Source organism: Mustela putorius, unplaced genomic scaffold, assembly GCF_011764305.1.
Source record: "Mustela putorius furo isolate JIRA1106 unplaced genomic scaffold, ASM1176430v1.1 tig00003988_pilon_pilon_pilon, whole genome shotgun sequence".
NCBI lineage: Eukaryota > Metazoa > Chordata > Mammalia > Carnivora > Mustelidae > Mustela > Mustela putorius.
In genome coordinates this window covers 15,706,390-15,731,455 of record NW_025422127.1, presented here as the reverse complement: position 1 = coordinate 15,731,455, position 25,066 = coordinate 15,706,390, and the positions used below count along the sequence as shown (strand labels likewise).

Here is a 25,066-nt window from a genome sequence, read left to right as displayed (position 1 = left end):
CACTTTTATTTAGTCCAGGCTTGTTGGGGTTAGGCCCCAGTAATGAGGACCAAGAGCTATCCTAGTCAAGAAGCAGAGGGAAAGACCTGCAACAAAACAGAAACAGGAGAAGTCCCCTTCTCTGAGACAAGTTAAGAAAGGAAAGGGTTGGAGAGATCTTTTCTATCAAAAAAAGTTTTGGTCTAGCTGGGTCTCTTAATATTCTCTCTCTCTCTCTCCATAAGCAAGATTATTCTACATTCTGCACAGAGTTTGTAGTTTTGGGAGTTTGGGGAGCTGCAAATAAAACTTAGTAACTGTGTCCTTTCAGCTACGTAAGAGGTCCTTACCACCTCTGTATTCAAATCCTCATTTCTTCTTCCTTTGCCCAACTCAGCTTTTGGGGGTTTTATCAGAAGTAAGGCAACAGTTTTATGTCCCGTAGTCCAGCTTAGCACCCTGTCAGCCCCCATCCTCTCTTATGGTGTCTGCCAAGCTCTTCCCTATCTTCCTCCCTCCTTTTTTTGAACAAGCTTGTCTCTGCCAGATTTTCAACATCCAACTGGCAAGATACTCTGCTCTTTGCAGAAAAAGGTTAATGGCAGCTGTCAGAGGGAGGAGAAAGTGCCAGACTCTGTGAAAGCAGAGGGAGAGAAGCGGTGAGGCTACTCCACAGGGTGTTTCTCATAAATTTGTTGAGAGAGACACACACACACACACACACACACACACACACACCCATTCTCAAGCCCAGTTCCTATACAGACACACATTTATCTTCACAGCTCTGCATTTATTTTTGCTGGATTGCTGGCCTTGCCTCTCTCAGCCTCTCACACTCTGCTGCTCTTAGTTTTTTGGACAAGAGTTCAACATCGGAGCTGAGGAAACAAGTTCAAACATCCCAGAAAGAAGAAAACCAGATCAGAAACAGTCAGGCTGGGAACCAGAACAAAGTTTGTTGCCCCACAAAGAACCATTCTTTTTCTTTCTCCCTTTATTTTCCCTTCCTGCTGCCCCCATCTCTTGTCCCCCAATAGCGCATAAGTCCATTTGGCTCACTTGTGTGGGACAACAATCTGTGCAAATGCATTCAAGAGAGAAGAATGAAATGTCATGTTGTGACGGGTGATTGATGCCTTCCCTGAGTGAGGGAGATGACTTCTAGGTTCTGTGCCCAATACTGCCCTAGCATTAAACCCCCCTGATTCACCACCTTGAAAAGAGAGGGATATAAGCCAAAGAGTGATTGATCAAAATCAAGAAAACAAATGGAAGAAGGAATCCAAGGAGAGGACAAGGTCTGAGCCAAGTTTTAGAACAATACTTCCCTGGAAATTAAAAAATGGGACAGAGTGCTGGGAAAGGGAGCTGGAATCCAAAGCTCCATGACCCACAGAGCAGGCTGGCTGATACAAGTTCATTCCAGTGTGGTTGGGCCCCTGATGGGAGGCTGGCATTCATGGTGGAAAAAAAAAAATTTGCACTCTAAGGAGAAATTCCATTTTTAGCTTTTTAGCAGATGCTGCTTATCAGTCAAACTGCTTTAATAAGTTAAAAAGAGACTGGTAGTGGGGTATGCTCTTCCTGTTTTCATTTTTTATTAACTTTAAAAAAAAAAGTTTATTTTTTAAAAGTAGGCTCCATGCCCAACATGGGGCTCAAACTCACGACCCCAAGGATCAAGAGTCACATGCTCTTCTGACTGGGCCAGCCAGGCGCCTTCTGTCTTCCTTTTAACTATCATTGACATATTGTGAAATGCATGGATCTTTAAGTGTACAATCTGGTGAATTTCGATAAATCCATATGTTCACATAAACTGTCTCCACAACCAAACATTTTCAACATCCCAGAAAGTCTCTCGTACTCTCTTTTTTAGTCAATTCCTTTGGTAATCAGTGTTCTAATTTTTACCACCATAGATTGTTTACCCTGTTCATAAATTGTTATATAAGTGAAATCATACATTAATTACATTTTATTTTGTAACTGCCTTCTTTTGCTTGAGAGTGTTTCTGAGGTTCATTTGTAAAGTTGCCTATATTGGTTCACTGTCATTTATTGTTTAGTTTCCATTACATGACACAAAATAATTAAAAATATCTATTTTATCAATGAACACATGTATTGTCTCCAGTTTTGGGCTTTTACAAATAAAGTTGTTATGAACACTCCTGTATTCATCTTTTTGTGGACACTTCTCTTGAGTTATAGGAGTATATCTAACTTAATAAGAAACTGCCTAATTGGGCGCCTGGGTGGCTCAGTGGGTTAAGCCGCTGCCTTCGGCTCAGGTCATGATCTCAGGGTCCTGGGATCGAGTCCCGCATCGGGCTCTCTGCTCAGCAGGGAGCCTGCTTCCTCCTCTCTCTCTCTGCCTGCCTCTCTGCCTACTTGTGATCTCTCTCTGTCAAATAAATAAATAAAATCTTTAAAAAAAAAAAAAAAAAAAAAAAAGAAACTGCCTAACAGTTTCCCAAAGTCTTATACTACTTTAAATTCTTACCAGCAATTTCTCAGAGTTACAGTCACTCCACATCCCCAACTAACAACCAGTATTACCAGTTTTGTTAATTTCAACCATTTTTTTTTGTGGGACTGTAGTTAGTACAATCTCATTGTGGCTTTCAACTGTGTGAGCATTTTTTTTTTTTTTAATTTTTTATTTTTTATAAACATATATTTTTATCCCCAGGGGTACAGGTCTGTGAATCACCAGGTTTACACACTTCACAGCACTCACCAAAGCACATACCCTCCCCAATGTCCATAATCCCACCCCCTTCTCCCAAACCCCCTCCCCCCGGCAACCCTCAGTTTGTTTTGTGAGATTAAGAGTCACTTATGGTTTGTCTCCCTCCCAATCCCATCTTGTTTCATTTATTCTTCTTCTACCCACTTAAGCCTCCATGTTGCATCACCACTTCCTCATATCAGGGAGATCATATGATAGTTGTCTTTCTCTGCTTGACTTATTTCGCTAAGCATGATACGCTCTAGTTCCATCCATGTTGTTGCAAATGGCAAGATTTCATTTCTTTTGATGGCTGCATAGTATTCCATTGTGTATATATACCACATCTTCTTGATCCATTCATCTGTTGATGGACATCTAGGTTCTTTCCATAGTTTGGCTATTGTGGACATTGCTGCTATAAACATTCGGGTGCATGTGTCCCTTTGGATCACTACATTTGTATCTTTAGGGTAAATACCCAATAGTGCAATTGCTGGGTCATAGGGCAGTTCTATTTTCAACATTTTGAGGAACCTGTGTGAGCATTTTTTATGTGCCTAGTTTGTGTATCTTTTTCTTGCAAAGTGTCTATTCAATCAAGTCTTGCCTGCTTAAAAATTTTATTATTTTATCTTTTTTTATAGACTTTTAAAATATCTTCTCATGGAAGTTCTTTGCTTAACACACACGGTGGATATTTTTCTCCCAGCATTTTGATGAACACAAGTTTAAAGATTTGATAAAGTCCAATTTTGAAAAAAATGTTCTGTTTAGTGTTTTACATTTCTATGCCTGCTAAAGTGAGGGTACTTATAGCTATATATATGCATGTGGCTAATACCTGAAATTAAAAGACATTTTTAAATTAAAGTCCTTAAAACAACTACCCATTGCTAATCCTTGTTTACAAAGGCACAATTTTAGAACCCAAAACACTGACTTTACCTAAAATTAAAATTAAAATTTTAGTTTTAATTTTAAATTTTAATTTTAAAATTAAAGTTTTAAAAATGAAAACTCCCGCTTTTTAAAAATATTCAATCATTCATTATATAGGCTATATATATTTACTGATAGTATGAGATGATCTGTATCAAATGGGCACAATATTGACAAGTATGATGGGGTTAGGGAGGGGCACTAAATGTCTAGACTCAACGTTAGTTTTTAAATCTCTCTGAAAGGAAATTCTAAGACAGCCCTTTGAAATTAATTCCATGTTCACAGATCCTTCCTTGTTTAACTGAAATATTTCTTTATATAATTTAATATACTCTCTCATTTTGCTCTCAGAAGAAATAGAAAAAAGGAGAAACACAGGCTTCCTCACCATTTAGACAAAAGCCTTAACCCTATAATTGAGTTCTACATCTTTATTTTTTTCTATGTAAGCTGCCCTTTTGAAACAATTGTTTATTTTTAAAATATTTCTATTTTCTTCTTTTTAAGTCTTCTAATTATTTCATTTTTTTAAAAGATGTTATTTATTTATTTGACAGATAGAGATCACAAGTAGGCAGAGAGGCAGGCAGAGAGAGAGAGAGGAGGAAGCAGGCTTCCTGCTGAGCAGAGACCCTGATGTGGGGCTTGATCCCAGGACTGTGGGATTATGACCTGACTGAAGGCAGAGGCTTTAACCCACAGAGCCACCCAGGCACCCCTAATTATTTCATTTTTTGCTTGAGCTACAATGTCACATTCAAATGCAGTCCTAAAATTTGGGGAGGGTGTTTATGTTAGAATAATAGACAATCAGGGTTGGGGGGGTGAAAAACCAACCTTACAAATAATCTGACTCAAATTCTCTCCCAATGCTGAATTCCTTATACAATCCAACTGAGCAGTTTCTCCTCCAGTAAAGAACTGATTTCATATACAGCTGTCCATTTTTTTTTTCTGACAGATCTAGTAAGATTTTTTTTTTAACTAAAAAAAACTGCCTTCTTATGTCTACCCCACACTGAATCAGTCAATATACAAAAAGTTCATTCTGTAACTGATTGTATCATCTTGTTGCTGCCTATAGGTAATATTTTAGAGTTGTCTAGACACTTCTTAATATTTTCAATACTCTTAGGCATCTCCATTTTCACAAGATGATGAAAATCTGAACCCCATATTTACTGACCTAAATTTTAATTTTATTTAAATTATTTAAAACAATTTTTCATTTATTTGTCAGTGAAAGAGAGAGAACAAGCAGGGGGAGCAGCAGCCAGAGGGAGAAGTAGGCTCCCCACTGAGCAAGGAGCCGGATGAGGGACTCAATCCCAGGGCCCTGGGATGATGACCTGAGCCAAAGGCAGATGCCCAGCTGAGTGAGCCACCCAATTGTCCTCCAATTCTGTTTTATTTCTTTAAAAGATTTTAATTTATTTATTTGACAGAGATCACAAGTAGGCAGGGAGGCAGGCAGAAAGAGAGGGAGAAGCAGGCTTCCCGCTGAGCAGCGAGCCTGATGCGGGGCTCGATAGAAGGACCCTGGGATCACGACCCGAGCCGAAGGCAGAGGCCCCAACCCACTGAGCCACCCAGGCGCCCCCCTAATTCTTTTTATTTTGAAAAATTTCAAACTTACAGAAAAGTTGCAAGAATACTAGAACTGTCCAACCGTTCACCCAGATTACTTAATTGCTAATATTTCACTATCTTTGCTTTATCATTCATTTATTATATCTACATGTAACTTTGTATATGCTTCCTAATTGTTAAATTTAGATTACATATTGTTTGGCAGAAATCTGAGTTCTTCTCAGTGCATATTATCAGAAAACATGTAATGCTGATTTGTCCCACTAATGGTGACGTTAACTTTAGTCATTTGGTTTAAATGTTATTTATTAGATTCTTCCAATGTAAATTAACTAAAAGAGTTTTATGCTAAGTGAAATACTTTATTAATGAAGAGATACCTTCAGACTATGCAAATATAAACTTTTATCTACTGGTTTTCACATTTCTTGATGATTCTTGCCCAAAGCAGTTATTACTAAGATGGTTGCCAAATCGTGGTTCTCTAATTCCATCATTCCTTCCTCCTTTATTAGCTCACATTCTCTCACAGGATAAAGCTTTCCTTTCCCTCCCCTTTGTTTATCCATTTACATTTTTATACCAGTATAGATTTATAGATTTCTATTTTATTCAATGGGTTATAATCTATTATCAATATTGATTTTGTTGTTCACATTCTCCAAAATTTTTGCCATTGACAGCCCCATGTCCTTTTGATATATTCTACCACTCTTGGAACACTTCCTTACTTTCTGGTATAGTGAGATGTTCTAGATTTATGTTGTGCTATGCCACACACGGCGTTAGACTCAACATGTCTCCAAGGAGTCCTGAATATCTGAGTACTTGGGCAGCAATATTTAGGATCTCCTTAACGTCATTTCTATTTAAATGAACTCTGGTGTTATTATATTGTTGAGATGTTAAAAAAAAAAAAAAGCCTATAAAACTCACTGTTGTGTATACCAGAAGAAGGTTGAAGATGCAGCTTATAATTTGATCCTAGATGAGGACCCATGGGGAATCCCAGTTTGTTTTAATCTTGTGAGACACTACAGACTGTATAACCAATCAAACTCCTCTTTTGACAGTGCCTGAGAGCTCACTTCGGGATTTGCCTTATTTTTCTCTAACCTCATTTCCCCTTGATTATTAGAATCATGAAGATGGGAAGGCAGAGTTGAGGACAGTTCTTCAGGAGATTCTGATATCCTCTATTCCTTCAGAGAAGAATTGCTTCGAGACTACTCACTCAATTTGGAGTATTGTAAGATTTAGACTGAGTTCTTTTTTTTTTTTTAAAGATTTTATTTATTTATTTGAGAGAGAGAGAGAAAGAGCACAAGCTGGGGGAGAGGTAGAGGGAGAAAGAGAAGCAGACTTCCCGCTGAGTAGGGAGCCTGATGCGGGACTCGATCCCAGGACCCTCCTGAGCAGAAGACAGACGCTTAACCATCTGAGCCACCCAGGCGCCCTAGACTGATTTCTGATTATTCATTCCATCCTTTTGGAACATGGCTCCCTTTAACCTCAAAGCTGAATGAATATAATATTGTGAATATAACTTCTTAATTTTATGATAAGAAGTAAAAATAATGTGAGCTAGAAAAAATTATCTCAAAGATAAAATAATGGTTCTTTCATGTATACAAGATATTTAAAAACAAGCTTTCTCTGGCCACAAATGATCTCAAATGTGACCTGTTCCAAGTTTACGTGGTTGTCTGACCTTGACAAAATCGCAGCTGGAGATGAAATAGCCTTAAATTCATTATTTGAACAATGTATGCCTGGTACAGTGTAGAGACAGAAGCCCAAAGGAATAGGACTCAAACATGAAGTCCTTAAAATATAAAGTATGTATGCATGTATCCATTCACCTGCAAACCAAAATACTGAAAAGTGGGTACAATTAACTATAGGTATTCCCAAATGAATCTATTTAGTCTTTGGTGACTATATTGACTCTGGCCAGTGTGTGTACATCACAATACATACAATATCTTCAAATCAGGGTACTCTGACCCATGAATAATATTATGCTCCACCCTGGTCACCACATTCACTTTCTATGAGCCACTGTGCTGGTGACAAGTTGAAAAGTTGTTCATTGTTGCAGGGAAATCATGTTATACAACACAGAAGTGTATGAATAGGAGAGCCATTGGAGACTTGTAAATATTTCCTCACCTCATTGTAAAGTCTGATACAATCACTTGCAGCTATGAGAAAGCTTACACATAGGGGTGTGGTCTTTCTAATATCTGCACCTGCAATTATCTGGAGTGTCCCACCTTGTCGTATTTTTCTGAAACCAAGGAGATGATATGTAGTGTATGTTCGATATAACCTTTTAAAAGACATATGTAACACTTGCGTTAAACTCATCAGTATCCATCCCAAATACATCAAGACCCAAATTCTTGAGCTCAATGAAAATAAGTCTGAAAATTTAAAGCCTCTAATTGTCTGTATACACTGACAAGTTTTAGGTGAAAATTCACCAATTTCCATGGTTCTGTAATACTTGCCCTAAGAACCAATAACCCAACTCCTTGAGTAGATTAAATTGTCATATGTTAGCTAGTGTCAATGCTGGACTCAGGGAGACACTAACAAGATTTCCTGTCCAAGAGGTGAGGTGGCAAGAGGGTCTGGCAAAGAAATAAAGGCACCTTATGCAGGAGAAGTGGGTAGAAGTGTAGTGTGGGAAACACAGATCTGGAATTGCCATTATGAGCTGTGATTCTGGAAGATAACAGACAGTGATCAAATATGGGGACTAAAATAAACAGAGAAGATGTTAAAATCTAAAACTGAACTTAACAAAACTTCTTCTTAGCACTAGCCACTTTGTACCATAATAGCATTCTACTTTGACACTACCTCAATCTATTTTTTCAAAGAAAGCTTCTTCGGGGCTCCAGAATTATATGTAAAATGGTGTAAGATTTATAGCCTAAGTAGTTTGGTATCATTCATTCCAAATTTGTATCACAGTAAACAATATTACATATTGTTTATAGAAACAAGTAAGTGTTTTTTATTAAAAAGGTAAAAATGTAGACTGAAAAAATGCACACCAGATTTGGATAGTGATTGCCACTATAGATGAAAAAGGAAAAATGAAACTGAGAAGGGGCATAAAGACTTTAACTATATTTAGTATTAAAAAACCCCTGAAGTAGATATAACAAAGTAATATTTGCTAATTCTGAGTATAAAGTTGATGTTATATTAATCTCTCTACTTTGTCTGAATGCTTAAGAAATTTCATTAAAAATAATTTGGTACAACCACACACAGAGAAGAACATATGGACCAAATCTGCAACCAAATACATATAACATAAAAAATGGCAACTATAGGTTTTCTCAATCTTCTGCAAAACATTTTTGTGATTCCTAAAATATGTATATTTAAGATTGCTCTCATAGATAACAACATGGACACAGTATGATAGGAAGCCTGAAATTAAGAAAGCCCAGATATGATTAGAGATGTAGGGTCAGAATTTTTCATGTTCAAGATTTTAGAACAAGTGAAAATTCCAAGGTTGATAGGGGCTCATGAGACAGAGTCTTAGTAAAATAATAACTGAAAATAATGAGGAACTAAAATCTACCACTTATCATCTCCCATGAGGCTGATACCAGTAGCACTAATGTATATACGCTTGCCTGTTATCCATGTACCTATCTATCAAGTTCAGTCCAATCAAAACTTTTAACTAAAGACAACTCCAGAGAGTATAAAATTTGGGGGAAGACTGACAAAATTCAGAAAAAGTCACTGTGTGAACTGTTTCAAGGCAGAGCCTAGAAAGAATTCATCACATTCTGCCATCTAGCTATCCTATAATTACGATTAAGCTACCAACCTATTAAGTCTGACAGGTTGAAAAAAAAAAAAAAACCTTAATAGTGCTATGGGCCTACACAATCTTCTACCTTTCCAAAAAGGACTTATCAGGGTAAGTCAATGCCAGTTCTGTCAATTTTATGCAATACCAAAAATAAAAATGGTATCAATCCTCATATTTCCTAATAATTCTACTGGATGTCACAGTATATTTGTTAGAAAGATAAGGGGCAGAGCAGGAATCCTGAGACAGTCCTCCCTCTATGATACAGGAATGTGGGGCCTGGCAAGGTTTGAGGGTAAAGCAGAAGCACTAGAAGTCTTTCCACACTCTGGGCCCTGTTTGAGCATAAGTGGTAATGGCTGCCATGAAAAGACAGGCACCCAAGGTACACTTTGACCCTGGACTCTTTTCTGATATAAAGCGAAAATCATGTGCTGCAGAAGTGCTAGAGCCTAACCTTGTTTTGACAAGAAAAGCTGTGTGCTATGAGGAGCAGAGTAGGAGCCCCCATGACCCCTGTTCCTAGGCAAAGACTGGCTGCCACTATAGTAGTAAAAAATCCAGCCTACCTTCTGCATTGACACTAGGCAAAGAAATCTATCACCAGAGAAGAGACAGAAAGTCTACCATGCCCCCATTGTCTTAACTGATTCAAAGCAGAAGTCTGCTGCTACTGGGGAAGGGCAAGAAATCTTTCCGCAGTCTAGACCTTGCACTAAAGAGCAGGGAGAATTGTCTGTCACTGGAGATGGGGCAGGAACACTGAAACTGAGGCTGCCTAAGACTAAGTCTGGAGCAGAAAAATGAAGAAATTCCCCTGCCCCTCCCCCCATGAGTATTGGACTGAGAAACAAAAGCAGTCTGCCACCTGGAGAAGGGCAAAGGCATACAACAAGAGCCCTCTGTGACACAGGCATCAGGAACCTGCTAAAAGCTGAGAACAAAGTAGGAAAATAAAAAAAAAATCAATACTCTAGAATTTATGTTAAAGATGTGATGGTGGTAACTCAACAGGAAATGTGGAGTCTGTGATATAGTGAAGGTAACAACAGCAAAAACAAAACTCAAATCCAGCTCAATTACTGACTTAAAAAAAAAAAAGATTTATTTATTTATTTGACACACACAGAGAGACATCACAAGTAGGCAGAGAGGCAGGCAGAGGAGGTGGGGTAAGCAGGCTCCCTGCTGAGCAGAGAGCCCAATGTGGGGCTTGATCCCAGAACACTGAGATCATGACCTGAGCCAAAGGCAGAGGCTTAACACACTGAGCGACCCAGGCGCCCCTCAATTACTGCCTTATGTGAATAGTCTCCAATGCTAAAGGTCTTATGAAAGAGGAATGCCTATTTCCAGATAAAAATATTATTGACCTCAGTTTCAACTGTTCGTTCATATATAATATTTGCCATTTAATAAAAAAATTATGAGACACACAAAAAACCCAAGTGAGCTTGAAGACAGATCAATGGAAACTATCCAAAAGGATAGCAGGAATCTCTAAATATAATATGAAAGACAAAACAAAACAAAAGATGTGGGACAAGATTAGATGATCTAACAAATATGCAACTATAGTTATAGAAGAAGACGGAAAGGACAAAAACATATTTGAAGAAATAATGGCCAAGAATTTTCTAAAATTAATGAAAGCGAACAAAACACAGACTCAAGATACTTAGAGATCCAAAAGAGGGTTTTAGTTCAAACAGGAAATATAAAGAAAAATCCAAGTAGCCACATTATTTTCAAATGACTGAAAACAAAAGATAAAAAGAAAATCTTGAAAGCAGTCAGATAAAAAAGAAACATGACCAAGAAAAAAAAATATGAATATAAAAGACTTTTCATCTGAAACTATGGAAGCCAGATGAAAATGTAACAGCATCTTTAAAGTATTAAAAAACAAAACAGACAACCTAGAATTCTGTACCCAGAGAAAATATCTTTCAAAAAGAAGGCATATTTAGCAAAACTGCTAGACAAAGTACCACAGACTGGGTAGCTCAACACTCAGAAAAAAAATGTATTTTTTCATAGTTCTGGAAGTTAGAAGTTCATGATCAAGGTGTTGGCAGGGTGGTTTCTTCTGAGGCTCTCTCCTTGGCTTGCAGATGACTGCCTTCTTTCTGTGTTTTTACATGTTTTTTTCCTTTGTGATTACATATTCCTAGCATCTCTCTTTAGGTTCTAATCTCCTCTTCTTATATGGACACCAGTCACAATGGATTGAGGCCTACCTCATCAGCTTCATTTTAACTTAATTACCTAATTGAATGCTCTATCTCCAAATACAATCACATTCTGGGAGTTAGGGCTTCGGTATACAATTTTTGGGGAATGTAATTCAGCTCATAATACCTCATCTTCATACCCCCCAAATTCATGTGCTTCTCACATGCATAACACATCCCAACAGTCCAAAAGTCTTAACTCTTTTCAGCCTCAATTCTAAATCTGGAATCTCCTCTAAATCAAAGGCAGAGGAGACTCAAGGCATCATTGAGTCTCTGAGGCAAAAATTCCTCTCTAGATGTGAATCTGTTGAAATCAGACAAATTATCTGCTTCTAAAATACAATGGTAGGACAGGCATAGGTTAGACATTCCTATTTTAGAAAGGGTCATGGATCCCAAGCCAAGTTCAAAACTTCATAGGGTAAACTCCATTAGGTTTTAAGGCTCAAGAATAATCCTCTTTGGCTGGATGTTCTGTCCTCCAGGTCCACTGGGGTGGTAACTCCACCCCTCTGGCCCTGGGTGATAGCCTGGTCTACTGAACATAGGAGGTAGCCCTGCTCTCTGGAACCAAGGAGGAAGACATAGCCTTGCCCCCTAGACCTGTACCCAGTGCTGGTGGAATATATGCTATCTTCAAGAAACTCTTTTTATATAATAAAGACCCAGACAGTTTAAAAGCAAATATATGAAGAAAGATATACCATGCGCATATTAACCTAAAGAAAGCTGGAATGATTATGTTACTGTCACATAATAATAAAATAATTAATTCATCAAGATGACATAATAATCATTAATGTGTATTCACTTAATAACAGAGCCTCAGGATATGTAAAACAAAAACCAGTAAGTAAGAAAAATAAGCAAATCTGTAAGTTAAGTTGGTATGGTAGCCATGTTCTAAAAAGGCAAAGGAAACAAAACAATTTCTGGTAAATCTTCAGATATAAGGTTACGTTTCTATAGGCTGGGCTGTTGCAGATTACAGGGTTATGACTCAGGATGAGTCTGAATGGTTCCTGACATCAATAGTAAGCTTATCCAAAGCTACTGAAAGGCCTGGAGGAAACTGTCTTGGGTTGCCCAATAGATAAATAATCAGCTAAGTATATATTAAACATACACTGTGTATATAAGTACACACTAAGTATATACAAAACTTACACTGTGTGTATAAGTATACACTAAGTATGTATGAACATATATTGTGTATATATGTATATACTAAGTATATACTTGAAACAAATACTGTGCTAGGCACTTTAGAAATATAAGACATGGTTCCAGCAGTGAAGATTTTCCTGGTTGGAGAAATAAGAATCTCAAATAGAAAACACTGATAACTACGCAGAACTCACTAGAATTCACTCACTCATTTAAGTTACTGCGCAAGTGGTACTTGTTGATATGGTGCTAATTTATATTATATAGTTCATGTCTTTAACAGAAAGGCTAGAATGGGAAGATGGATATAAAAACAAGTACAACAAGTTGTCGTAGGTACTACAGAAACGCCAAGGTGGGAGCAGCACATTCTGTCTAGGGTTTCAGGAATGCGTACATTGAAGAAATGATGTCTGAGCTGAACTTAAAAACTAAATAGATTCCTATTTAGGTATTGTCGGGAGACAAGGTAGGGAAGGGCATATTAGGCAAAAGGGAAAAAGTATAAAAACTTTTAGTAGTTTAAAATTAAGTGGTTGGGTATGCTTCAAGGCTAGGATGAGAAGAGAAGTGCATTTAATAAACAGGCCAATGAAAGAAAGCCTTGTAGGATATAATAAGGAGTATGGAGTTTATCCAATCTGTCTTCTCTTATTCATTCAACAAATACTTACTGAGCAGATACTACTTGCTATGCATTATTCTGGGGATAGACAAGGCTCTTTCCTGTCCTCATGAGGGTGTTATTGGGTGGGGGGAGACACAGTGGCAGTGAAAGGCACTGGGCACACATAGTTGGAAAACACAAATGTCAGCTGCAGAGGCCTCTACATTCCCCAAAACAAAAATGTAAACACACCACACCCCTCTACACAAAATAAACCAATGTGTGTATTTGGCAATGATTCGCGTCTTATGTTTTCTGGGCTTCAAAAACTATAGTAAACCTTGATCATAATATTTTCACAGACCAATCATTTTGCAGTGCTAGGGGGTCATCTTTCTCAAGAGCCTGTACTGTTCCCTTCAATTCTTAGTGTGGTGAGGTGGAAGAAAATTGGCTGGTTTCTCCACCAATGTTTAGCACCCAAGGAGAAGCTTACAGAAGGTGGTGTTAGTTGCTGTATTTCTTTACAGATAACTTAAGTCCTCTCTTTTTCAGGGTTCCCAGGGAAGCCTGCTAAAGAGACTTAGGCAATAACTTCAGTGACTGAAGAACGTTCTCAGTCAAGATGAAACATATTAACACAATTCATGTATGTGAGCAAAACTCTTTTGATGATTATAGTAGCTTGATTGTAACATAATGTATAATGGCAAGCCTATTAATGAATTCTTGGTTTCACTGATTTAAAACTTTCCGAAAAATTCTTAGTTTGAAATTTCCTATTTTGGTCTCACCCTGGAGGTATTTTTTCCCTTAGAAAAACTACGTTAAGTCCATTGAAGCATATTTGAAAAACAGAACAAAGCAAAAATACTTTTTTCATTTCAAAGACAAGCTGTTATACAAAGACATAATTTAATGTCAGTTCAATTTTGATACATTACTATGTCAGTGCTTTAAGAAGCACTGTTATTTTTTTTAAAAATATTTTATTTATTTATTTAACAGAGAGAGAGAGAGAGTGCACGTGCGAGCGAGACCGCACAAGCAGGGGGACCAGCAGAGGGAGGGAGAAGGAGGCTCCCTGCTGAGCTGGGAGCCCTGAGGTGACTCAATCCCAGGACCCTGGGAGAGGAATGGATCTTGACCTGAGTTGAAAGCAAATGCTTCACTGAGTACTCAGGCGTCACAGGAAGCACTGTTCTTCTGTAAAATTTGGAAGTGAAAGTTTTTAAAATTAACTCGGCATGCATTCTGCTTCCAGTGGGCTTTCAATTACGTTTTTACTACATGGCTATTAATATCCTTTAGCTATTGGGAGTCCAACTTTATTCTGTCCTTTACATTCTTCCCTCTTTCAAGAGGGAATTCAAAATTTCTATGGCAACATGCTAAATTTGAGAGGTAGGTCTTACCTTTACTCATCAAATAGTGTAAAGCAGAAAACTATAGGCTATTAAATATGTCTACTATGAGGCAATATCCATATCATGGAGAAGTAAGTAGAGCTCGAAGCCTCTAATCTGTATTTCTTGATCTGTGGGTTGACTTTAATATTATATCATGGAAGTGTCTGTATTTAACATAATTTTTCTTCACACACTATGAGTAAACAAAGACTGTTTAACAAATCGCAAGGATTTAGCTGGAAAATAGCATATACCTTCAAAATTCTGGAGAATTTTAGTAAATTTACAACATGAGTACAATTAAGTCTCTCTGTTGGTATGATCGTAGCCTAGTTAGGGATATCATCAACCCCTCTGTGAAGAGCAACTAAAGGAGCTCAGAGCTAATGTTTTAAAACTGTTTTCTTTTTCTGTTTATTTAGTTTTCTTTCCTTCACTCTCCATGTCTGCTCTTTATTGCTATTCTCATCAATTTTTATCCCTTTTTTCTTAAGATTTTATTTACTTGAGAGAGAGAGAGCACACTTGCAAGCATAAATCGGGGGAAAAGGGGCGATGGGAGAGAGAGAAGCAGACTCCCCACTGAGCAGGGACCCAACTTGGGGCTCAATCCCAGGATCTCAGGATCATGACCTGAGCTGAAATCAAGAGTTGGTTGCTCAACTGACTGAGCCACCAAACGCCCCTATCTATTTCTTTTATCCTCAGTTTTTATCTCCAGACTAGCCTTTCTTTATCAAACAACAACAAAAATCACTGGATTTTTACAGGCAATAGTATGTAGAAAATGTAGCATGCAGAGCACCTAAATTAATTCATCTAATGGTTCTTTCACTTAAAAACTTAGTCTGTTGTGACCCACTGTTCCTTATAGACAACTGAAAATACTTGCTACTGACTTGTCAAGACTCCTTTATCCGCGGGCACCTGGGTGGCTCAGTGAGTTAAGCATCTGCCTTCAGCTCAGCTCATGATCCCAGAATCCTGGGATTGATCCCCCCACCCCAGGTCTGGCTCCCCGCTTAGTGGGGAGCCTGCTTCTCTGTGTCCCTCTGACCCTCCCCAAGGGTCTTTTGGTCTACCTCTCTTTCTCTCAAATGAATAATAAAAAAATCTTGAAAAAAATCCTTTATCAAAGTATCCTTAGCTCAGATTTTCCTTCAGTGGCCGTAATTATTAGTGGTCATCACTTTTATGAAATAAAGTATAGCATATTAACAGACTACCTTTAACCCTCTCCTTTTTTTTTTCCCTCAAAGATTTATTTATTTTAGAGAGAGAGAGAGAGAGAGAGACAATGAGCACAGAAGGGACAGAAGGAGAGAGAAAGAATCTCAAGCAGATTCTTTGCTGAGCATGGAGCCCAACTTGGGGCTCCATCTCAAGACCCTGAGATCACGATCTGAGCAGAAACCAAGAGTTGGACGTTAACTAAGCCACCCAGGCACTCCAACCCTCACCTCTCTAATCAGCCCTTTCTGATACTTGAGTAAGTCACACTGAGGGTACTTCTTGCAAACGGTAATTCTTATATCTGTTGAAGAACTGCCCATTGCTAAGAATCTTGAATCTGAACACTGAACTTCTCAAGGGGCTCTAATTGCACCAACCTAAGTAGCAGCTGAATTTTTTTTTTTTTTTAAGATTTTATTTGTTTATTTGACACAGAGAGAATGAGCTAAGTAGGGGGAGCAGTAGGCAGAGGGAGAGGGAGAAGCAGGCAGCCCGATGTGCAGCTCAATCCCAGGACCCCGGGACCATGACCCAAGCTGAAGGCAGACGCCTAACAACTGAGTCACCCAGGTGCCCCTAGCAGCTGAATTTTAACAAGGTCTTGTCAAAGTTCAAGTGAGGGCTTACCTGTTCCTGGGTCATCTTCTGCAGCTCATTCTCCCAAGCTGCCTGGTCATCGTCCAAATTATAGGAAGCTGGTGGAGTGAGTCCACGAAGGATCAGGGGGTCTCGGTCATGGCAGAGGGCTGTCAGGTGTCCAATATACAACTTTAATTTGCTTCTATTTTGGTCAAGTTCTAAGAGGGGCTGGATGATCTGAAGTGAAAAAAATGAGGAAAGTCAAGGTCATTCTGAAACAAGAAGTTCAAATATCTTCATGCCTCCCAAGTCAAAGAAAGCTGACCAAAGACTAAAGCTCCTCTAAGCACCACTGAAATCTTCAGGATTATAAAAGATACTGTTCCACACACTTGCACATTTACACTGTCACACCCAACTGTTTCTGGAGACAGGTAGGGAATGTCGACTTAGTCTATCAACAGAGTTCCATATTTAGGCAGGGGATTAAACACAGGACTAACTTGTTTTTACAAAGATGACATTCCTGATACAGAAAGACTCCAGTTACCTCACGATTTCTCTTCCCATTTATTTATGAGTGGTTACAAAAAACTGCTAGTGAAATTTGCTCACTGAAAGCCTGGACAACATATACTTCATATGTTCCTTCTCTTCCTGGAATGGAAGAAAAATTCTGTCTCTGGAGAAGGCGCATGTTTTTCTTGGCCATGAGATGTGATGAGTGAACTTATTACTAAATCTGCCTCAACCTGGCTTAAGCTCCCCTCATTCATTTCACAGAGCTATCCGATATTCCTTCTAAACAGTGATTGATAAATCCTTATATAACACCAAACACCTGACTCACAGCCAAGGACTTTGAAATTCTCTCAGTTGTAAGACTGGTTTGATGTTTTTCTTGAAAAACAGTCCTATGTTATTATTTTTTATTTTTTTGTATTTCCTTCACCCTGGATGATTAACTATCTCTTTGCTCCCTTTGGAAACACATTAAATGACAGATGGCTTCTGCCCAGAAATTCATCTGACGGCCCTTATGACAACATTCTGATTAGGTACTTGGTAGTTGGTCAAAGGCTGGTGTGCTTGGGAAGAGCTGGGCTGGATCTCACATCTCAGAATGCTAAAGTGTTAGAGCAGCACCTGCTTGACACACAGCAGCTGTGAGAGCTGCAAAGCCCCACCAAAATGCTGGCAATTCTCAAAATGTTCCCAGGGCTTACAGTGCACCTGTTGCATTTCACTAGGCTGGCATTTTCCATGCACAGGACACCTCTGACCCACCTAATGAATAAGGAGCTCAGTAATCTTCATTTACAGAAACGAGGACTGGTATTACTCTCAAAAGTGACACTGATTTCTCCCTGGCCTCCTAAGAGGCTGGCTCCTGCTGCTTTCCTTTGTTTCTCTTTCAGAGTATTTAAATGAACAAAGTTTTAAATTTTTTATTATGAAATCAATACATATTTGACTCTGAAAAATATGGGGAAAAAGTGTAAAATAAATAATAAAATAGGCTATAAGTGTTCCAACAAGACTACTATTTACAACATTGATTTCCTCCACGTCTTTTTATAAACTTTTATAATTCAGCTTTTAATAGTATCACACTTTATATTTGCTTGATATACTGTTAATCTATTCAATATTATGAGTACTACTCAAATATCATGTATTCCTAGAAAACATGGTTTTCAATGATTGCTTTATAAATAAATCACATTTCCTGTTTTTTTGTTATTTCCATGAAGTAATTAAGAGAGCTGAATGGCTAAAATAATCTTTAGCTTACAAAAAGATGAGAGTTCAGAGTTTAGGCCTATCTAGTATTACACATTATAGAAATTGAGGCCTGGCTATATAAACCAGAGAAAGTAGATCAACTCAGCATTATTTTATTTTTTAAACTCATATACACAATTCTTCAAGGATAAGGTTTAACATTTAGGGGCTGATGTGGAAGGTTCTTGGGCTGTATACAAGAGCCCTAGCAGCAGGCTCATGGTACCAGTTCTTCATTAGCATTTCCTACCTATGATAGACATATGAACACTGCCAGTCACAGAATGGATTGTTTCTTTCTTTTTCTTTTTTAAGATTTTATTTACTCATGAGAGAGAGAAAGAGAGAGAGGGAGAGAGGCAGAGTGAGAGGCACACACGGAGCCTGATGCAGGACTCCATCCCAGGACCCTGGGATCAGGATCCAAGCCAAGGGCTGATGCTTAACCAACTGAACCATGTAGGAGCCCAAGAAGGAATTGTGTCAAGAAAGCAAAGGATTTGGAGAGTGGTGAAGTTGGGTAATTTTCCACAAACATCACCTATCTCTCAAAAATAATTGTATTTTATTTCTGATCATAAATGCATACCCACTGCAGAAAATTTTATAAAGAATTCTAAAGCATAATCTTTAAAAGCAGTATTCCTTTAAATAATGCACACTTTGCACCTTAGTAACTAAACTCCCTAGTCATGGTTCTGTTACCACATACCACATCCCTGAGGCCTCCAAGCAATGCAGCCCCTATTTCTTTTTTCTTTTTTTAGATTGGCCTTGTCTTCTTTCACTGACACACTGAAAACAAATTGGGGAGGGGGTTCACTTTTGGGATTTCCACTTATTCCCATTCTCTGTGTGTGTATCTATAGTTGTTATCACATCTGGACTGCAAGGCTGAAAAAGCTGGTATCTTAGGTAATTAATGTTTGTTTGAATAGGCAAACTGGCATAAAAAAGTATGACAAATATGACTACAGAGGAAGGGGACAATGTGATAAATGGCAGTAATGGAGAAGTCAAATTTCTTATGGGTAAATGGAATCTAGAAAGATACTACCTCACCACTATATGACTTCAGATGAAAAAATTTATGTTTTAGGTCTTTGTTCTTAATCAAAGATAAATTCCAAGTTAATTTAAATGCATTTCATGCTGAAGTGCTAACTGATTTTAAAAATGTAAGAGTCTTTTGCATTCCAGAATTTTTCAAAGTCCAAATTGAAAAGTTAAAAAAATGATGGAATTTGACATTTTTTCCAGGACAAAGATTCATTCCATGTAATAGCCCAGATGTCTGTCCTTTCTTTCCATGTCAAAGGGTATTGCTTTAAAAAAACAAAACAAAACCCATGGAGTTTACTATGTGAAATAATAGGAAACAGCCCAAATAGCACAGTTCCCAAATCTATCCACTAAAAAAAAAAAAAAAAATCACTTTGGCCTCTTTGGGACATATTTAACCATGTCAGTCATGTGGGAAATGCCCTTATCTCTTTCTTTTCCTCTCTATCCGACTTGGGCAGGCCACTTAGAAAAGAAACTGCATTTCCCACAAGGTAGAACTGCCACTGCATAATCTCAAGAGGGAACGGGGACACTTGCCAAGTAGAATGAGGATGCCTTATAGGATCCCTAAGTTATGTCTCTGTCCACATACAACGTCAGCCCACTGGCAGAAGTCCTACCAAAAACTATGAGAGATGTGGTCTGGCTACATGAGTTCTATAGCTATGCAGAACAATCGTTATATACCTTTTCTGGCAAAAAGAAGTTAAAAAATGAACTTGTATGACAACTTCTGTTTGTATCAAATATAATGACAAATGGCAATGTTCTCCCAATCCCATATTTACCAAATAGTTAAGGAAAAGTACTTAAACTGTAAAAAGGGATGAGAGATTTTTGGTTGAAGTACTGATAGCTTTGTTGTGTCGTGTAAGGATTTATTTGCTTATGTACTAGGTTCTCAAACTGACTTCACAGGCCAGTGTTTGATGACATACGGTGACAGAGGACAGTGATCTTCTGAGGTGTTTATTTTAACCTCCTTTCCACTTAAGTAAGATTAGATGGGAAAAGGTCTTTTGGAAGACAGATGAGTTGCTCCTGTATTCAGGAATCTGTATACAGGAACCTGTATTCAGGATTCTGTATACAGGAACCTGTATTCAGGTTCAATGTAGATTTTAGCTGAAAATTCCACAGTATTCCATTTCTGCGACCCATTTATCTATGGTATCTGAACATACTTTCTCAGACCATTTGACTCTTCAATACGAGGATGGATTGTGCAGAGTGAAAGACTCCTAACTAGTCCATTCCATAGCCTGCTTTTCTCTTCCTGTTCTATTGTTTCTGTGTCAGACATTTACTCTAAATATGGGTTAGTTGGTTGTAACACATTCTAGGAACTCATTTTGAAAGGAATGCTTTATCTTCATAAAGACTGAATGGGTAGGTACTGAGTATTATTTGGGACCTAAGGTATTTGCTTTTGGGGTAATTAATATTTTGTTGTTTGAAATATGCCATTTTTAAAAAAGCTAAGGTTTATTGATCATTTACTGTGTTCCTTGTAAACAATTTTAAATTTACTATGATTTTTCGGTGGTTAGTGCACTGCCTTTATTTAATTGGCTACAAAACCTTTTTGTTCTTTCTATTTGCTGCTGAAGCCTTCAGAGGCAGGTTCAACTGTCCATATATTAACAGCATAAATGCTGGTGGTAGTTCTGATTGTTCACTGGGTCACCATTATACTTCTATCCCCCAATGCAGGTACATCAAGAAAGTCGCAGAACAACTAACATATTATCTTTCTAGAGACATTACTCTCTTAATTGCATTCTTGTCCAGAGGTCCCAGCAGATAACTAACTCTGAAAAGTAAAAAAGGAAACAAGAAAATGAAATACATCAGTCTAATCTCAAAGTCTTTTCCCCCCCTCAATAACTAACTTTATCTTCTTGACCATAACATATCTCAGGATCAGAAAGATGAAGGATAGTGTTAAGTCTCTTTACAAAGGTTTAGAGTAATCCCAGGATTACTGTATTTTTCAGACAACTCTATTCTTTTACCAAATTGCTGCATATAAGTGAGAACATAACACAGAGCTCTAAACCTTTGTAAAGAGACTTAACACTATCCTTCATCTTTCTGATCCTGAGATATGTTATGGTCAAGAAGATAAAGTTAGTTATTGAGGGGGGGAAAAGACTTTGAGATTAGACTGATGTATTTCATTTTCTTGTTTCCTTTTTTACTTAATGAAATTGGACCATTTCCTTACACCACACACAAAAATAGACTCAAAATGGATGAAGGACCTCAATGTGCGAAAGGAATCCATCAAAATCCTTGAGGAGAACACAGGCAGCAATCTCTTCGACCTCAGCCGCAGCAACATCTTCCTAGGAACAACGCCAAAGGCAAGGGAAGCAAGGGCAAAAATGAACTATTGGGATTTCATCAAGATCAAAAGCTTTTGCACAGCAAAGGAAACAGTTAACAAAATCAAAAGACAACTGACAGAATGGGAGAAGATATTTGCAAACGACATATCAGATAAAGGACTAGTGTCCAGAATCTATAAAGAACTTAGCAAACTCAACACCCAAAGAACAAATAATCCCATCAAGAAATGGGCAGAGGACATGAACAGACATTTCTGCAAAGAAGACATCCAGATGGCCAACAGACACATGAAAAAGTGCTCCATATCACTCGGCATCAGGGAAATACAAATCAAAACCACAATGAGATATCACCTCACACCAGTCAGAATGGCTAAAATCAACAAGTCAGGAAATGACCGATGCTGGCGAGGATGCGGAGAAAGGGGAACCCTCCTACACTGTTGGTGGGAATGCAAGCTGGTGCAGCCACTCTGGAAAACAGCATGGAGGTTCCTCAAAATCTTGAAAATAGAACTGCCCTATGACCCAGCAATTGCACTATTGGGTATTTACCCTAAAGATACAAATGTAGTGATCCAAAGGGGCACGTGCACCCGAATGTTTATAGCAGCAATGTCCACAATAGTCAAACTATGGAAAGAACCTAGATGTCCATCAACAGATGAATGGATCAAGAAGATGTGGTATATATACACAATGGAATACTATGCAGCCATCAAAAGAAATGAAATCTTGCCATTTGCGACAACATGGATGGAACTAGAGCGTATCATGCTTAGAGAAATAAGTCAAGCAGAGAAAGACAACTATCATATGATCTCCCTGATATGAGGAAGTGGTGATGCAACATGGGGGCTTAAGTGGGTAGGAGAAGAATAAATGAAACAAGATGGGATTGGGAGGGAGACAAACCATAAGTGACTCTTAATCTCACAAAACAAACTGAGGTTTGCTGGGGGGAGGGGGTTTGGGAGAAGGGTGGGATTATGGACATTGGGGAGGGTATGTGCTTTGGTGAGTGCTGTGAAGTGTGTAAACCTGGTGATTCACAGACCTGTACCCCTGGGGATAAAAATATATGTTTATAAAAAATAAAAAATTATAATAAAAAAATACAGTAATCCTCATAATACTTTTGCTTCATTGATTAGATGTTGCATATCAAATAACATATATTGAAACTAAAAAGTTACCACTTAACAAACCTTTAGTGAATGTCTTTGTGCCATGCCATGTCTGGTTTTAGCTGATGAGAATATTAAGAATAAGGTGTGGTTCTGGTCTACATTTTTAAAAAAATCATGAAATAGTGGAACTAATGTGTTCCCTTATGTTGAATGTACATAAGAATAAAAATGCATAAATTGCATTAAGTTTACTTTTGAAGTTTACTTCAGGTAAACACTTATATTGCTAAATAAACCTCTTTGCCTTAATTTGAAACTTAGCTTAACTTAGTTTTCATACATAAGGTCATAAAATTCAAGTTTTTAATTCTCAATGGTCTTTGAGATCCAACCTCTTCTTTCTTTCTTCTTCTTCTTCTTCTTTTTTTTTTTTTTGAGAGGCAGGAAGGGGCAGAAGGAGAGGGACAGAGGAGCCTGACACAGGGCTTGATCTTTTTTAAATTTTTTTTTTTTTAAGATTTTATTTATTTATTTGACAGACAGAGATCACAAGTAGGCAGAGAGGCAGGCAGAGAGAGAGGAGGAAGCAGGCTCCCTGCTGAGCAGAGAGCCCGATGCGGGACTCGATCCCAGGACCCTGAGATCATGACCCGAGCCGAAGGCAGCGGCTTAACCCACTGAGCCACCCAGGCGCCCCCCACAGGGCTTGATCTTATGACCTGAGCCAAAATCAAGAGCAGATGCTTAACCAACTGAGCCACCCAGCCACCCTTGAGATCCAACTTCTTAATCAGCCTTCTCACTTGAAGCCCAAGTGGACAATTAGTGGACTCCCTAAATATTTTTGGTGTTACAGTCCTTACCCATTTTTAACCTTATGAAATAGAATCAAATACATAAATTTGAGAATGGCCCTCATTTGATACTTCTCCTGCAAGAGACACACTGGACAGAAATATGCTTAGCATGTCTGTACCCTCGTAATAGCTTATAAAAAAGTAAAAAATTCAGAACAGTTTATAAGATATATCTACATAACCTCCATCAAAAACCAAACCTTATTGTTAAAATTGAGAATCTGGAAAATTTTAACAGCTTTAGACTGAGTTTGTGCTTAGAGGACTAGTCACTTACTGAAGAACAATTCTGTAACAGCATAGCTGCCTTTCTTTTAGGGTAAGTCAATAGACTTCCAAAATTTCAGGAAAAATTAAGAGATAACCTAAAGTTAAAGACAAGAAACAAGGGCTCCAAATCCTGACCCTCACTTCGTAAGTGCTTTTCATGTAGATCTCTTTGACTCCCCATATTGTATAGAATGTGGCTGTCTTACATTTATCTTCCAAACCAAAAATAAAAATCACAACAAAAGCAAAATAATTCAGACTATTACTATATTATTTAGAATATTATACTATACTATACTATTACTATCACTCATGTTATACATATTTACTAAGTATCTCAAATATGAGTTCATCTCTACATTGTCCAGCTCTAGCAAGAATCCTGCTAAATTGGTTTATCAAGAATCTCTCATCCTTGATACTTGATTACCCTCAATGTCTGACCAGGATTCTCACCCTCCACCATTCTCCAGGTGATATCTGATCACTCTGGCCTGCCTTTAGCGAGGATCCTGTTAGGTAGGTTGAGCCAAAATGCGCCCTTCTCCCTAAAGTCTCCTCTTAGTAAGCCTCCACCTACTGACCCCTACCCTGCTCCTTGGCTATAATTTCCACTTTTCCTTGTTGTATTCAAAGACTGTTAAGCACAATCTTTCTCCCCACTGAAAAACTCCACTGCAGTGATCCCTATACCTATCACAATGGTCCTGAATGAAGTCTGTCTTACTGTTTTAAAAAGTGAATGGATAATTTTTTTTTCTTTAACACTGGGTAAAGTAGAGGAATAGTAAATACTTGGTTATCATTAGCAGTTCAGGTCCAGGGACTACTGGATAACTGAGATGAATAAATGTTCATCAGAAATCTTACCACAAATAGAAATATCTGGTTCTTAAAGTAAAAACTCTTTTCAAAGGTTTCAGATTTAAAGGGCTTTATGGTTTGTTAAAGTTTAAATGTGTCTATGAAAGCCAAAAAAGACTACGGGTTTTGAAGTACAAACAAAAGTGGGAGTAATTTTTTAAAATAACATGTGGCCATTTCCTCTTAGTCTTACAGCTCAGAAGTCTGTTGTCAATTTTTCTTTAAGCATATATTACCATTTCGGCAAGACAAAACAAAACATCCCTTACTTGTTGATCTAGACGGAGAAAAAAAATTCTGTACTCAAAGTCATAAGGAGATAGGAAATGGTACAGAATAAAATAAATCCCGAAATCTGAACCATAGAACTGCTAACTACATTTTGCCTATTTTTTTCTCCATTTTGTTAAGACC

General features: G+C 38.0%; 1 protein-coding gene across 8 annotated transcripts in view; it reads right to left on the bottom strand.

The window, feature by feature from the left end:
* Positions 1-25,066, bottom strand: part of ERC1 (ELKS/RAB6-interacting/CAST family member 1) — a 558,286-nt gene that overhangs the window by 29,093 nt on the left and 504,127 nt on the right. For all 8 annotated transcript variants that reach the window (XM_045071547.1, XM_045071554.1, XM_045071550.1 and 5 more), the window contains one exon: positions 16,379-16,567. In XM_045071547.1, the coding sequence (XP_044927482.1) occupies positions 16,379-16,567 (189 nt within the window). The remainder of the gene's footprint in view (positions 1-16,378; positions 16,568-25,066) is intronic.